Source organism: Anguilla anguilla, chromosome 13 (genome assembly GCF_013347855.1).
Source record: "Anguilla anguilla isolate fAngAng1 chromosome 13, fAngAng1.pri, whole genome shotgun sequence".
Lineage (NCBI taxonomy): Eukaryota > Metazoa > Chordata > Actinopteri > Anguilliformes > Anguillidae > Anguilla > Anguilla anguilla.
Window position 1 is genome coordinate 9,534,803 of NC_049213.1, and position 17,582 is coordinate 9,552,384.

Sequence of the window (17,582 nt, forward strand, 5' to 3'; positions counted from 1 at the left end):
GGACATTAGTTTTATATTTTGTGGACGAATCAGGGACAGTTTGCATCACTGCCGAGTCACTTGGGGAGGGCAGTATCTCACGCGCTGGCGGACAACCCGGACCTGGCCCGGACTTCATGACCATATGAGGGGAGACTTACTACGCAGAGACTTAATACACAGCCTCTGTCTCCAATTTGTACAACATGGCAGCTTGAGAACTGCACTTTTGGGATCTGGTCATAAACATTACTTTTGATTTTTCCCCCACATTTCGGGTTATATTTTTAAACTGTGAATTTGTCTCTCCCATTGTTAGGACTTAATGTGACGTTCAAAGTGATAGAATTGTATATGTGCTTTTACTGCACACCGTGTATTTTTATCCAGACCTGTGAGACATGATAGCATAATGTTGTTACCAACATGCCGGCAGATGTTAAGAATGTCATTCTAGACTATCACAACATCTGTGTACTGTCCTGTGTTTGTTTTACTGACGTGCTACATCCAGCATTAATCAACTCATTTGGCCAAAATGTAAGTAACTGGTGTCTGGTTTTAAGTGGTGTTTGGTTTTATTTTTGCCCTCCATTAGTAATTTCAGAACCTTAGTTATATTCAATTGTGAATGTACTTGTATTTTGGGTGGCAAAATGGGTCTTAAATCTAATTTCATATGGCATTAAAAAGGTCTTGAAATGAACTTGAATGAACTTGATGTGAAAACCCAGGATGAACCCCTGCATGAACCCTGGTGCTGTGCGCGTCACGTTGAACCCCAGTGTCTCTGCGGGGCGAGGCTCCCAGCCCCCCAGCCTCCGCTCCCTGAGCCCGTCTGTGCGAGAGCGTCGCTGGGAGGAAACGCATCGGCTGATCCCAGCTGAACATCGCTAAGGCGGAGAACACAGCGGCATTGTCCTTGCGTTTGTGTGCGCGCGTGTGTGTGTGTGTGTTTGTGCGTGTGTGTGAGAGAGAAAGAGAGCGAGAGAAAGATGAATATGCACAGCACAAACAGCCAGGAACAGGAGTCTACAGTGTAAGTGTGGTTCCCCGCCTGTCTTTTTGTTTTTCTGATGAATAGCCTTCATTAAAACAGGGTGCTGTTTGGGCAGCCCCCCACCGCGAGCCCCTCCCCCCAGCCCCCCCCCCCTCCCCCCACCTCTCTGTGGTACCGCAGTGGCTTCCCAATGTCCACATTTTTGAGCTGGCAAATCGCTCCGCACGGCCCAGCGTTCCCCACAGTCTAGTTACGCGGCGCATTGAAGGAAAGTGCGGGCCGGGGGGTTCACACAGACGCCTATTGTTTGTGGGCAAATTAGCCTTAATGCTGTTTCAGTTCTCTGTACAGTGCAGCACTAATCAGAGCTCCGGCTAGGATGGAGAACGGCCTCCTGGGAAGCATGTATAATTAAACCCATCTTTCTTACACCTACAAGCCAAACACTGCCCTTTTAAACTTGTCTCTTTTTTTTTTTCTTATAAAATGCATATTCTCGGCTTCTCTCCTTAAGTAATTTAAAAAAACAAAGGAGGGGGAAAAAGAACAGGGCAATGGACTGAGATGCATCGTTTTCTTACTTTTTTTTTTTTTTGAAGCCTAGATTCCCAGAATGTTCGTTCGCCAGCTGCCTGGGCCCTGTTGCTGCCTGGGCGCCCCCCCCCCCCCCCCCCCCCCCCCCCCGGTAGCCATAATGCATTCTATCGATGCAAACGCAACATTTTAAGAGTTTCCCAATGAAAGGAGCTGGAGGAAACGGGGGCTGCGGCTCGAGAAGAAGCAGAGGCCTGTCTCACAGCGCCGCAGGAAGCCAGCTGGGCCCGTGTTTCCACCGGATTCACGCCGCCCCGCCGCGTCAGCGCCGCCAGCGCGTTCGGCGGCGTCTGCGTAGGCGCCGAGAGCGACGGCACCGCGGGGGCCCGTCTCACACGTCCGGCGGTCGAGAAAGCCGCGGACGCGGTCACGAGCTTTCGCCCGGTTTCTGCGGGCCGCGGGGAAGCGAAATGTCCCTCACGACGCAGCTGGAATGTTGTGTTAATGTCATGACATAGCCGCTACATGGCAGCAACGTTGTGAGGACCCTTTTTTCGTTAGCCGGGTTAATGCCCACGCTCTCTCTACACCGGAGGGTTTTGTGTGTTACCCTCCTATAAATATAGAGCCTGGGAGCACCGCTAGCCATCACCCACCACCTCCCGCCTCCCTCCCGGGGAGCAGCTAGTACCTTCGCTTTGGCGAAGGTCGGGAAACCATTAGAAGCGTGATGTCATCACTAGCATTTCGGTTCAGCTGAATGGAAACGCTATGCTGAAGCTGTTTTCAATAAAATGGCCTGGATTCAATTGGTGGTGAAGGGCAAAGACAGATTTTTAGTTAATTCTGGTCCATGTGAATACATGCCTCTCTCCGTTTATTGTAATTGTTTGTAAACACGAACACGTATATTAGGGGTGCGCAGAGACGAGACGATTAAGCATGCATTGCATCTGCTGTGGGCGGCATGGTGGTGCAGTGGGTAGCACTGTCGCCTCACGACAAGAAGGTCCTGGGTTCGAATCTTGCCTGGGCTTTTCTGTGTGGATTTTGCATGTCCTCCCCTTGTCCATGTTCCAGCACCCCCTGCGACCCTGAACGAAAAAGTTCTTTTTTGTAGTAACATGGGATTTCCATGACTTGCCAACAAATGGAAAAAAAAAAATATTCCAAATATCATTAGTCAACAATATGTGTATTCGCACATAATTTCATTCACATTGCACCCATCTGTTCATTTCTGAAGAGTGTATTCTGGTTCATATTTGCCTGTCATATTCATTTGTACTCGTATTATGTATAATAATTATATATTTTATATCACACAGTTGGCATCACTGTGACGGCTGTTTATATTGCACTGCGCAGTCAGCCTGTCCGCCACTGTCTTGTGTGTCTGAATTGATAGGATGCGATTTACAGATTTGTTCCCCTGGGTACAGATGCAGACAGGATTAGAATCACTCTCTTTTTTGTAATTCTTCGTAATCAGCTTTCGCGTTTGTTAACCAAGTCTAATACAGTCTGAGAACGGATGAATTTGTGACCCGAGAGTGCTGGAGTGCTCTTGACCTGAACCGGCCTGCTGTTGACTTACAGTTGGGGCAGCTCTAGCGGGGCAGACGTTTTTACAGACTGACTTGTTGGAAAGGTGGCATCCTATGAGAGTGCCAGGTTGAAAGTCATTGAGCTCTTTAGTACGAGCCAAATGTCAAATGTTTGTCAGTGGAGATTTCATGGCTGTGTGCTCAATTTCATGCACTTGTTAGCAAAGGGTGTGGCTGAAATAGCCAAAAGAGCTGTCCACATACTTTTGGAAATGTGATATATGTTTACCATACTAATTGTTGATTTATTAGTTAGCTTTACATGTGATTATAAAGAGGCTTTGTGTTCCTCCTTTGCGATAACACACTTTTGTATTCCCGAAAGTAACCCTGATGTTCTCCACTTCTGTAAGTCACGTGGAGATAAGTGAGTGTATTGCATTGCAGTGTAATGTAATATAATGTAATGCAATTGTGTGTGAGTGTTAAGCCCTACCCATTTTGTGCTGCAGTGTGTGAAGTCAGGTGACTGCCTTCTTTAAAGACTGCACATCCCTGGATTTTGCCATTTTTTCCCCGAGTCACACTTCATTTAACGTTTTAACAATCTGTTCACTGCAAAGGTGCATGTCTGAACTACCTTCATTTATCATGCATGTCTCTCTGTAACATTCCTAAAGGTCAAAAATTATTATTATATATATCTATATATATATCTATAATTATTATTATTATAAGTATTTCTGGAAACAGTGAGATGTTTGTTTTTAATGAATATATACGAACAGTTTATTCATTAAGCTATCGATAAGCGAGTAGGGTCTGGTGGGTTTTGCTTCTATGGTTCGTGACAGACGGAGAATGACCCCAAATGGTTAATTACAGCGCTAACAACGAGATGAAAAGGCCGACTGGATCAATGAGGCTCCCCGGTAATAAAGACCCCTTTCTCTTCGCCCTCCCGGCTACGTGAGAAGTGTGCTCAAATCCATTAGGGCCGGCTGTGCTAATCTCCTGTACTAACCCGCGTTTGGAAAAAGACGCAAAGTTAACTTTCTCCGCGGATATTGGAAAGCGAGAGAGAGAGGTCACACACACAAATGAGGACACAGATGCAATCGGAAGACCTTTGGTCCTGGCCGGCCCTCGAGGAGTCCGGGCAGTTTTGGGAAAAGCTTTCATTCGTGTTTTCCAGCGCTGTTTGAGATTTAAGGGTCAGGCGGGGGGGGGGGACTGTTAGATAGAAATCTAATTAAGTGATTGAGCTTCAGGGAGCTGCTTTTCCTGCTCAATAAACTCCCACGCGGTTGCAAAGATGCCGATTTGTTGTTTATTGTTTTGTCTTGTTTTTGTTTTATTTTTTTTTTGTTTGCGGGCATTGCCGTCCTTCTCATTCTGTCATTTGTCTGAGAGTAAAAATGTTAATCAGGTTTTCAGATTGAGTTTTTGATTGCGTTTTTTTTTTTTTTGGTGAATAATTAGGCTGTGCACTAACCCAGTATCATTGAAAATGTGTTTGTCCCTACACACTGGCAACAGTGTTGATGCTGTTAAGTTTCCCTGTCCAGCTGTTTCTTAAATTTCACATTTTTTTAAAAACGGACGTGTTTTCATGGAGGCAAAGCTTAGTATTTACACAGTCTACAGTGTGACATCAGTCTACCACCTGTTTGTTTGTTTTTACAAGCTCTGACAAGATTAATTGAATGCAGAGACAAAAAGAAAATGTATAATATAACATGTGCAGCACCGTGCTTGCACTGCAAAAGCAAGTCTTAACAAGTATTTTAGTCATATATTTAGACTTATGGTTATTTTACTTTTTTGCTAAATAAGACAAAAGAACATTGTCAATGAGGTGAGACTGCTTTACTCATTTCAAGATTTGCCAATGGGGCAAGACAATTTCACTCCTGGAGCAAAAGTAACTTAAAACAAGCTAATGTTTTCTAATTGAGATAATTTAAGTCATATTACAAGATTAAACACTTCCTGAGACAGACTTTTTTTTTTTTTTTTTTTTGCAGAGTTAAACAAGCTGTCCCTTAAACAAAATAAGAGTCACCACCGGGATATTTCCCAAAGGTTGTAACGGTTTATGTGTCAACAAGCCATTTCTTCAAGTTTGAGTTGTTACACAGTAGATAAAGAAGAAAGAAAACGTTCAACAAAGGCTTGAGGTTCTGGAGATGGCGGACTCTTGGATTGCTGTGGAAAGGATTTCCCTGACATTCATGGTCAATAAAGACAAGAAACCTCTGAATGCTACTTCAGAATGTGAATCAGAATAACACATTAAGCATAGTGATAGCTACAGTAATAATTCTAATAGTGGTGGAACTTAGGATAGCATGGAAGGGACATAGCATGGTTTGTTTTTGGCAGAGGATTTTGTTAAGGTTTTGTTTATATGGAATGGAAGCAGTTATGGTAATGACTTTAGGTAAAAAATGTCCCAACACTCGTGATTTCTTCAATACAGTAAATCTTCCAATGAAGAATGGAAAAGATCAGGGACATTCGTCAGGCATTTTATAAATAAATTGCTTATTGCTGCTAACCATGGAATGTCAGGAATCGCAGCTAGTTCCGTCTGCGCTACGCAGAACAGCACGTTTTTTTGTTTTTTTAGGGCTGTCTCTCTCTCTCAGATCGATGAACACCTGTCTGCCATTTACTTTAGAGGTGATTATGCAAGCAGTTCCTCTCGCATTAGTGAGAAAAGCTACGGGACGCATTCTATCTAACAGATGTGGCCCTTCCCCCTTAAATTTGAGTAAAGCATTTGAGCATATTTTTTTTTTGTCAATCTACTTTATGGCCCAGTTATGCAGAGTGATCGGACCACTCTTATCCTGATGGTTTGTGGTTTGTGCGCTTCTGTTAAATTAGCACTGTAACCTTGCGCTACAAGCTCTGTCACTTAAACTAATTCTGAGCCTAGTTTCATTTCACGTTTATATCGATTATCGATTATGTAACATTTTATTAACATGAGCAGGGGAGTATGCGCAATCGTGTTTGGCTTTTAAGTGCTTTCAATGCTCTGGGTATTTTCCTATTTTTTATCATGTGAGCAAGCACAGATGAATTACTTGCAACTTTTATTGATGTGGCAATATTTTTTGACTTGCTGACTTGTCTTGTTATCAGTGAAGGCCAGAGTCATGGCACTATGCAACTTTCCTGAGATGTAGCAATTGCTCGAATACGTTGACAGTCACTCAAAGTTACAGACACGCTGTAAGCATCGTGGTGGTGACATTGAGTGATTCAATACCGTCCGCACCTGCACAGGTGAAAAAAATGATCATGGCCCCTTGCACCTGAAACATTCTCCAGCTACAAAAACTGTTTTATAAAAATAAAATCTGTTTCCTGTTAATATCCAGCCCCACGCACGTGCTGTACTGGACTATGCATGGTTGAACACAATAGGTCTTTACCAACTAGGCCTTGACCTGACTCCCATGCCACTCTTGAAATGCGACCATGTAAGCAGCCGATGACATTCAGAATACTTGAGCGGTATTCAACTTCTCGTGTCAACCTGCACATTTTGTAACTGTCAGACCTGGGTCAAATACGTATTTGTTTTGGATTCAAATACTTTTCTGTGCTCTATTGATCTTGCCTGGTGTAATTGAGCCTGCTAATATGACCAGAAGGCACTTTTTGAGAGTATTCCATTGGTTCCAATATACCAGACAAGATCAGTAAAGTGTAGAAATGTATTTGAATCCAAAACAAATATGTACTTGACCCAGGTCTGGTATTAACTGTGACTAGTAGTAACTGTATTGCACATTGTTCAATAAGTCACATTTTGCTACTTCAGGTGCACTGGAGTATACCTTCATCCTCAAGAATTTGAAGGGAAGATGTAGATTGCCCAAAAGACTAGGCTGTATACCAGAAGTTTATCATCTGCACATTCCAAAAAATATGTTTTGTTGTATTGTAAAATTAGCAGGTCACATAAGTCAGATCTAATTACTGAATGGGCAGGCAAGAGAGGCAACACTTTCAGTTGCTATAATTTGCTGCTCGTTCTCAAGATCAGGAAAGATGAAGGACGTGGCCCAACACAGACCTCTACATTACATCGCTTGGCAGACTTTGCTTAGTAATATTTGTATGACTATCCTGGATTTGTACGACAAGTGGATACAAAATAATGCTCAGATAGTGTGTGTTCGGGCCAATTTTTTTATTATAAAATGATGAAAGTTTAAACTTAAAGGCCTATCTGTCGGTGGCTTGTGGCAAAGTGCGTACACAAAGTCAAAAAAGGGGATTTTCGGTCATGTATTTATTTATTAATTTTAACCTGGAAGGTGCTAACAGTGATCACTCGCGGCGTCAAGGGCACTTTTGATTTTTGAAAGAAAAGCTTTTCCTTGTTGAGACACTACCAGCCCCCATCCCCACCCCCAACAACCCTCAAACCCCCCACCCCACCCTAAGTGTTTTCCTTGATGTGGAAAATAAGGCGACGCGCCTCTCAGCCCGGGCTTTTAGCCGCGCGCCTTCTGTCTTGACATCGTAAGAGCTGGGTGAAACTTTGATGGGCTGCAGAAGCAGTCTTGTCAGATAAATACCCATCTGAGACCAAGAGGTGCTTATCTGCTTAATGACTTGTTAAGAGTCATCATCGCTGGCTCCCGGAGTACACAGGGCTTTTTCTTTCTTTTTTTTTCTTTTCTTTTTTGCATGTTAGCTAGAAAGAGTCTTGGGCACTTTCTCGGACGGGCCGTCATTCAATATCGGCGGCGCTGGGCTTCTGCCCCCGCTGGTGCAGATCCATGAATGCATATACTGTATCTGCCTTACTGAGTTGCGCCCCTGATCTTTTAGACAGCGTATGAATGGGTAAACATCTATTCAGGACACGGGCTTTGAGCTTCCTGTTGTTGTACCAGTGCATAACTCTTCTCTTTTTCAAGACCCGACGTATGGCTGATTCATAAGAACTATGTTTCTTCCTTTTGCGTGTGAAATCCATAAAGATAGTATTTCTCTGTTGTGGTGAGCACTTTTTTTGGATGGATGACACCCCCCCCCACCCCCAAACAGTTAATCAAAAATGCTTTTTCTATGTTTGAAAGTTTTAGTTCAGTGTCAAGTTCATTTAAGTGAAAACGGGAATGTTGCGTTTTTCTAAATCAGATTTCTCATAATCATAGTTCTGTCTTTCTCATCTTTAATTGATGTAATACTATGGATTACCTTCCCAGCGCACGCATTAGTGTTAATCTCACCCAAGCATCCCAACACGGAAGAACGAGATGGTGTCGGGTGTGAAATGGGGGAGAGGGAGCACAGTCAGCACTTTTAACTCTGCCCTGTAATCTCTTTAGATAGGACATGACTGTCAAACGTGGGATTTCTATTTGAACAGCTATTGCTGTATCATAAAACAGCGAAGTCAAAATGTCTGACTATGTTTATTTATGGATACATTTGTGCGTGCGTGTGTGTGAGCGCTCGCATGAATATGCCTGCGTACATGGGCGTGTTTGTTCTTGTTCCACATAGATGTGTTTCTCTATGCGCATTAATGCGTTCCTTAGCACTCGTGTATGTTTGTTCATTTTCTTGTTTGTCTTTTTTTTCCCGTGTGTTCCTGTGTGTGTTGCTTCAGCCTACTTCTGCGCACGCTCGTTAGCAGGTTCGCGTGCGTTCATAACCACGTCAATGCGCACGTAGGCTGCTTGCACTTTTTGCGTGTGCGCGCACGCGTGCTCGGTTTTTTGAACAGCGCGCAGCACGCAGAAACGCGCGCGGATAGGGATCGCGGTATCACGGCCTTTCCCGTTTTCCAACGCGTGAAATTAAGGACGTGAGAATCGCGTGCCGGAGCGCAGCGTTCGTTTCCGTTTGGTTTGTGCACACGCAGCGCACACGGTTGGGCCCCGCGCTCTGCTCCGAAACACGACCCTCAGAAGCCAAGACTTAAAATGCGCACTTCGCCCCTCGAAAGTGCTCCCACTTTAATCATTTTGAAAAGTGGCGCAGTGGGAAGCGCGGATGTTTGTCATACGTAGCGCGCTGTTTTTTTTTTTCCGTTTTTTTTTAAAAACACGAACAGCGACTGAGAACATTCCGTCCCCACGGCGTCTGCGTTCTCAGCTTAACCGAAAAATACAAAAAGGAGACGTTTTGAAAATAATTTCTCTGGCGCGCCCGTTTGGTTCTTCTCCTTACTCCCAAAAGAGTGGGATAAATGTAGCAGCAGCAGCCTGTTGGCGACTGTATAATTGCAGGAAGGTAATAATTGTTCATTGTTTTTAGGTCAACTGCCTAAAGTGTTCTGTGTTTCTGCTTCATGGTTATTTATTTATTTTATTTATCGTGCCTCTGTAAAATGTCTGTTGTTCTACACGAGCAGTTAATTGGAATAGGACTGGTTTTGTATACCAACCTCAGAGTGAGTCGCAGGCACCGGTGCCCAAACATTCGTTACACGACGGTCAAAACAGATCGATTTGCTGCGGAAACGCGATTCGCAACCTAAAAAAAGCCGGTCCAGGTGGTGGCTAAGGAGGTGAACAAACAACAAAACCATCCAGATTGTGATTGTGAATAAAGGATTTTTTATTTATTTATTTGTTTGCAGCAAACTCTCGAAGGCCTTCCCTCATTGTCCTTCCCTCTCTCCACAGCTCATTCACACCATCAGCGTGGTGGACAGGGACGAGCCTCAGTCCGGGCATCGGTTCTATTTCACCTTGGTACCCGAGGCCGCCAACAACCGTCACTTCACCCTGTGGGACGTGAAAGGTAACCGTGCTGAAACGCAGTGGGCACACAGACCTCAGTCAGACTGCAGTATTTCACTGACATGGCAACAGCAGGGCAGTTCATTACAAAAAGTATATTAACGTGTATGGCGCTAAGTGTTTATTTTCTTTCTTTCCTCCTTTCTTTTTTTCTTTCTTTCTTAATTTTTCTGTTGAATGGCTGTTTTAAATGCCAGATTGGAATTCAGGCAATCGTAATGAGATAAATGCACGACTGAATGCAATGACTCCACTGCCTCTTGAAATGCGACCAGCATGCACCTGTAAGCAGAGTGACATTAAGTATATTTGAAAGGTAATCAGCTTCTTGTGTTAACCTGCACATTTTATTACTGTATTACACATTGTTCAATGAGTCACATTTGGCTACTGCAGGTGCACTGGAGTATTCCCTTGTTCTGAAGAATTCAAAGTGAAAATGTAGATTGCCCAAAAGACTAGGCTGTATACCAGAAGTTTATCATCTGCACATTCTAAAAATATGTTTTGTTGTATTGTAAAACCATCAGGCCGCAGAAGTTAGATCTAATTCGTGACTGGGCAGGCAAGAGAGGAAACTCTGCTTTTTTAAAACTTTCTGATTGGACAGGGTCTGCAGCCCTGGTCCTGGTGAGCTGCAGGGCCTGCTTATTTGTGTTGTCGCTGAGCTAACTCACCTCACCTAGTTTCTTCGGTTTAAGTTTCTTCCTGAGGCACTAGGGGGAGGGGGGGAGTGGGTTATGATGATTGACAGGGGGCCTCAAAACATATTAGAAATAGAATTTTCTTGGGTGGTGGGGCCCAATGTGAGATGTTTTCATGGGGCCTAAAATACCTGGCGGCGCCCCTGCTTGTGCGATACCTAGCATTTATGTATAATCACTTAAACGCTTATCCAGGGTTGAAAAAAAAAGAGAAAAACCTGGCCTCCAGCAATGCAAAGACAACAAAACTAACTGCGAGGGAGATTTGCATGAAGGAGATTAAGATGAGGCGTGTCTGAAATGAAGGCTTATTGGCTGAGGTAAGGGGGGCATCTGGGACGAGAACTGAAGGAAGTTTTGATAACGGCTTTTGGGTTTATTCCATTTTGGACGGCCGCTGGCTGAGGATGTCCTAAAAAGGAATAGTAAGTTGTTTCTAAAGAGGGTCTTTCTTAACTTTTAGGCTCTTTTTCTCCTATCGGGGGTCTGCGTGGCAAAGGGGGCTGGCGGTGTAATTGCTGGGAAATGATTCAGACTTTTAGTCCTAACATCGGTGCTGCATTACCGTTATGCAAATTAAACACACTCAATGTATTTAAGTAGATATGTTATCAAGATACTGCAACACTTCGCCATGGCAAATGCATAAATTGTTACTTCAAGACATCACAAATCTGTGTTTCGTCAAAATAAAAAACACAATATATTGCTCGAAATTCAGTTCCTATAAAAGTACTCACTGCGGGTCAATTTAGTTCATGTGCATTTATACAGTACAACAAACACAATGCAATTAATGATGAGTCATAGTTAACTTTCTGTTAAGTCCACAGCCTACCTGTTTTAACTGAAAGTGCATCACCGCTGCAAATACTTTATCTGTTTATACTGTGGTGTTGGTGCTAGAGACGTGACATGTTAAAATGAATTTTCCTGCAATTTACAAATCAAATATGACCACAACCAGCTATAAAGCATCGCTGCAAAATGGCTCCCTAATGGATATGATGTGGCACTCTCCTTTTTGGCTCCACTTTATAAAATGAGAGGTAAATGCTCTCAAGCTCTTTGTCTGAATTATCCCTATCCGCAGTACTGTACCAATGACATGCACAATAAAGATGTCTCCTGCATTTGAGCATAATGGGGTGTTCAAATGCATCAATTCACTTATGCGCATCCCCTGCGTCTGTCATGTGCAGGATGTTTGTCCTGATAGAAAACCTCAGTCCTAGTTTTTTGCCAGGACTGTCTTATTTAAGTGGAATTTTCCATTATTACAGCGCTTATAATTATACTATTGTTAATATATTGATTCATAAGCGCTGCTAATTTGCTAATGCTTTTATGTGCCATCAAATCTAAATCAAAAATATCCAGTATACTCAAAGGGACAATTAATTGAGATATGGTTAGATTAGATATGCTACCTTGTTTCTTTTTTTCTTCATATTATTGTAACTATTGATTTTAATCTTGCATTTTTAGTCATTTGGAAAGAACAACAGTCTTTTGCTCTAGAAATTTAAAAAAATGTTTTTAAGCTCTCTGTGGCATATGTCGATGCAATGCAGGTCCAACCTGATATGATCATCAACCAAAAACAAAATAAAAATTGCAAACTAAAATCAAGTTACTTGTGTTTGGAGGTAAAAATGGTGGTTATGGTTAACAAGCTATCACGCTGACTATTCTTTTATTTAAATTTGCTTCTTAGTTCCTGCCTGTCTATCTATTTTATCTGTAGTTAAGAGATATTGCACAAGCTATTTTTTTTTAAAACGTGAATTTATAGCAAGCAGTCGGTGATTTTTTAGACTAAAAAAAGTCTGCATGGTCTTTATAGTTTATGAAATATAAAGAGTATCAATTAATAAAATGCAAGCAATGAAATGTGGGTCGGACCAATCAAGTCACTGAAAGAAACTGAAATGCCCTCCACTAATCTTAAGTAAACATTCTGAACAATAGACTGTGCCATCATCTGCATGGAATATTAATATTCAGGCCTTCTGTTTCTGGGCTTTTTCACATGATAACATTACATTACATTAAATTTATTTGGCAGATGCTTTTATTCAAAGCGACGTACAAAAATTGCATTTCATAGACAACTGCTAAACACAGGTTCAGTAAGGTACAATACTTATTTTGTACAGATATTTCTAGCCAAGAACACAGTTTAGTTCACACAGTGAACATTATTCAGACCTAACCTCTGCAAAGCCAACTAGGCAGAAGAATAAGCTACAGTGTTAGGACAAATACAAATTACCAAAAAGTGCTGGGATGGGGCAACATGTAACAAGTGTCATGAAAAAAAGGGGGGGGAGGTTTAGAGTGAGATATACAGCGTGGTGGTGGCTAGTCTAGGTATAGTCTGAAGAGATGAGTCTTCAGGCCGGAAGATGGGTAGTGAGGGGGAGGTTCGGAGAGGGACAGGGAGTTTGTTCCACCAGTGGGGAGCTAGGGTGGAAAAGCTCTGTGATCCCTTTGGGCGGGTGGGAGGGGTTACAAGGCGCCCTGCTGCAGAGCGGATAGTTATGGTTATCCTGGTTTAGTTAAGGTGGCCTGTCTTGACTACACTGTGGTGGAAAACCCTGATGTGTAGTCAACATCCATACGATTTATGGTGAATTTAGAGTTCGGAAGCTTTGAAATAAGGGCACAACTCTACATGGGTTGATAGTTCTAAACTCATCTAAAACGCACGTCCATAAGCTGTGGGACACTTTTGCTGTGGTTCGGACCAAACGCTGTCACAACCAGACCCCACCCCCCTCCAACCAGTAAATGCAGTGCATTGGCAATGTTATGCACTGTGCTAACTCGGAAAAAAAATAAACACAGTCTACCTTAATTCAAGTGAAGAGAAGATTTTATATCAGCCTGTGCCTACAGACCTCTGTTGCTGTAAATTAATTCATGTTTTAATTTAGCCTCGATTCTGAACTGTCAGTTGATCATTTTACACGTGGCATTTTAGTAATAGGCCTAATAAAAAAAACCAAACCGCACTTTCCTTTTTGTGTTCCAGTTTAGTGTCCCAGTTTTATAGGAAATTTTAGTGCCTCAACTTTTCATACAAAAAAGCAACTGACCTTTCGGAAAGTGCATTAATTGCCGCCGTTCCGGCTCCCAAATAATTTCCTGGGCAAAATCGCTGCGATCGCTTTGATGCCCGTTCGCTCCGGGAACCCTGTGGGTGTGGAGGCCCGTCAGGCAATTCAGTCTCGTCTGAGCCTTTGTAGCCTTTGCGGCGCTGAAGTGCCGAGAAAGCCTCCCTTCTGCTGTTGCTGTAGTTACGGGCATCGCGAAGTACAGTTTTAGCAGTTTGCGTTCTTCAGAAAGCGGAGTCTTTGCCACGGAGACCACGTTCCTCGCGTTGGACAGGTCTCGGTGTTCTCGGCCACAGTCGCTGTGTTGTTTTTCTCCTTTGACGGTGTTTGGTAATGTTTTGAGCTGTGGGCACAAGTCATCAAAGTCAACATCCTCATATTGAGACGATGTGCAAGGAACGAGTCACCTCTTTCCCGTCGGCTGCAGTGACTACAGGATTCTCCTGGTTGATAGCGACTGTCTCGTTCACGGTCAGCTGAACACAGGAGGTCAAACTACTGTTATCTGTGTTGGGCTCTGAACGAGCTCTTATCCAGCCGTTTGCCGCTCTTTTTTCCAGCAGGACAACACAACAGAATCTTTCAAATTCACAGTGGCCTCGTCACAGACTTGGAGTGCCCTGCCACCGGACGCATTCCTGTGCTGGTTTCACGGGTTTTTGTGTGTCCTGCAGTGAGTGGACAACTGGTCAAATGGTGAAGAAGGCAGGAAAGAGAAAAGCAGATTGTGCTTCTCTTGTACTGCCGAGGTGCCACCTTCCATCCGCCATTTTCTTTGGGCTGCTCATTGTTTACTGATGCCACTAAGGTGGAGAGAACTTTGCAGCTATATCTGGGATTGATTTGATTGCACTGGATTGCACAGTCCGGCGAATTGGATACGGAGTGCACAAGTTTTGACCCTCTGACATTAATTCACGCCTCACGGACTGAAGCGGGTCTCAGTTGGGGACTGTTTAATGAAACGTGTCACCTCTAACACAAAGTCCCATATGTCTGGAATGGCTTCACAGATTTTCTCTGCATCTTGCGAACATAAATTTAAGCGGAGTGCCACGAAATGCACACAGGGCAGCAGGACGGTTCTCCTGAAATTTCGCGGCAACCCCTCGCGAGTGCCCCCGCCATGTTTTCTGCGCCATCGTTTGCCTGTTCCTGTATGAATCAAGCAACCTATTACTGCATAGCAAAATATTATTTAGTACAATGAACATGGCTGAGGCCAGACCTGGGTCGAATACATATTCGTTTTGGATTCAAATACTTTTCTGTGGTCTGTTGATCTTGCCTGGTGTAATTGAGCCTGCCAATATGACCAGAAGGCGGGGTTTGCACTTTTTGAGAGTATTTCATTGGTTCCAATACACCAGACAAGATCAGTAAAGCGTAGATAAGTATTTGAATCAAAACAAATACGTATTTGACCCAGGTCTGACTGAGGCATAGATTCTAGCAAATCAAAAACCCCCACTGAAATATTTATGCATTGTGTTTATGCATAGGTTTTGTTCTCTCCAACAAAATAGTCACAATTTGCTCTTTGTTCAAAAAATGTCTCTAGAAATATCTATATATATGTAGAAAATAACTCTAATCTAATTCTAATTCTAATTTCTTGAAACCAACGGTTTTCATGAATAGATGACAGCACTGTGTCTAAAATGTCAGCTAAAAGCAGGCGGATCTATTCATTGGCTATGTCATGAGGCATGTAATGACTCTCATTTAGCCAATGGCTATGTCCTCAGTCCAAAGCTGCAGGAGATTAGAGAGGCTGCCATTTTTTAAATTGGGACCCTCAATTGCAAGTCCCTGGCCAATCAGATGAGTAATGGATGTTAGCCGATTCATTAGCATTTCTCTGTAAGGCTCCTGTGTGGTTTTCAGCTCTGTGTGAAGCTGAGTTGCAATGTTTGGTGTGCGTGACATAAATGGCTGAAACTTAGCCATAGCTTCCCAGTAAAAAAAAGTAGTAGTAATAGTGGTAGTAGTATTTATTTATTTATTTATTTATTTACAAGAAAAGCCCTTTAATTGCACAAAATCGATACTGAGTGCAGAGAAGTATAGTTCATGTTTAACGCAAAGTTAACCAACAGAAGTCTTTAAACCGATGTGATTAATTGAATTTAGTTTGTTTGGTCTGCATCCTGTAGTACAGCAGGGTCGCCTGGTTTTGTGCAGTCGCTGGAATGGAAGCAGTCGCAAACGCTGGGGACTTAATGTCAGACCAAGCCGAGGGCGTAGAGAAGTAGAGGGGGCAAAGACACCGCTCTCCTCCGAGGCCAGCTATAGGGCAGCGGCATCACACGCCCACGGGACTAACAGTGATAGGGGAGCTCTCAGTTCGGGTGGAGGTTACAGGCCTAGATGTAGCAAATGCTGGTGTGGGGGTTGGGGCAGCACACAATGGCTGAAGGGCAAGCCTCAGTAGAATGCATTCACTTAGCAGGTGGTTTGTCTGTGGCTAAGGGCTAATGTTTCCACCTTTTTTCTTCTTGCTTTTGAAAAAGGATGTAATTGATTTTGTCATGATTCATTTTATGTAAATTTCCTCCACAATTTTATTTTGACCAAGTTTAGCCCACGCAGAGATGGCTCACATTAGTGACCTATGTTAACAAATTATTCTATTGTATAAAACAATCCTTCTATTTCCTGGCATTGCCAGTTTATTTTTATTTTTATTTTATTTTTACGTATATTACAGCGCATGACATCAGCGCTCCAAAAGTCAACGTAGGTTGGGCCATGGGTCGAATGGCTGCTCCCCCTCACTTTCCAGGTCCTTGCATCTAACGTGTTGTTACTTCTTTTATTTATCAACCTTTGACTCGCCAAGTCTAATTGAGATTAAAATCTACTTTTCTAGAAATGGCAAGAAGGTAGGAGTGCATACAAATAGCAGTATAAATAAAAGTCAACAAAACAAATGAAATCACATCTGCTGACACATCCAAGAGAAACTTCGGAAAAAATAACTATTATGTCCGTCAACAAAGTGACAATTTGTCATGATTTTAAAACTTATGGGTGGTATGAGTCTTTCCAAGATCAGCGTAACAAAAAGCCATCTTCCTCTAGTCAGTCCTAATTGTGCCGTTAAGAAAATTAGACACTGTTCATCCAAGCCACATTACTGAGAATCTCTGTGTGGATCTAGATAATAAGGAGTCGACTGAAGTATAGGTTTACAAACCAAAATTAACTCGCACTTCAACCTTCAGCTTTGTAGAGAGGTGCAATTCACCACTGTAATTCCCAGTGATGAGTGAGTGATCTCGGGTTTGTGATGAACTTACTGCCCCGTGGGGAAGACATTGTCTATGATTTCTAAAGCAGAGGCTGAAGCATGTGTATCTAATACTGATGGATGGAAGTTGCCTGAACGCGTTTCTTGCCGTTAAAGAGCAATTTTGTTCAGAGGAAATATCCAAAAATATAAACTGCCGTTTCTTAACGGTCCAGTAGCCGAGCTGCGCAGGTGGGGTACGGGAACGCTGCGCTTCCTTTGCAGCTGATGCGTCCAAAAAACCGCTGGTATCGCTGAGTGCTCTGTAGACTTACCCCCCAATCCCCCCCCCCCATTGCCCCCTCCCGGTTGTGATATAATGGTGCCCAGCCACACTCCAAGCCAGTCTGCAGCATGGGCAGGATTCATTTCAGAATTTCAGCTTTGCCGTAAAGTATATTACGACAACCATTCATTTCATTCCAATGAGCATTTGCACAAGACCATACTCCTGTGGGTTAACTGAGATATCTCACCTGATATAATCCAAATGGGGCTGGGGGTCTTGATTAATGACACAGATAATTATGCTCATGGCAGCATGCTCCACTGTCAGTTCAAGAGAACGTAGATGCGCACAAACTCTCTGAAACGTGATGTCAAGCCACTGCTGCTTTTCACACCG

At 43.1% G+C, this 17,582-nt stretch overlaps 1 protein-coding gene across 2 annotated transcripts in view; it reads left to right on the top strand.

Moving 5' to 3' along the window:
- Window positions 1-17,582, top strand: part of LOC118210663 (cadherin-22-like) — a 247,014-nt gene that overhangs the window by 199,845 nt on the left and 29,587 nt on the right. For both annotated transcript variants that reach the window (XM_035387024.1, XM_035387023.1), the window contains exon 11: window positions 9,726-9,843. In XM_035387024.1, coding sequence (XP_035242915.1) covers window positions 9,726-9,843 — 118 coding nt within the window. The remainder of the gene's footprint in view (window positions 1-9,725; window positions 9,844-17,582) is intronic.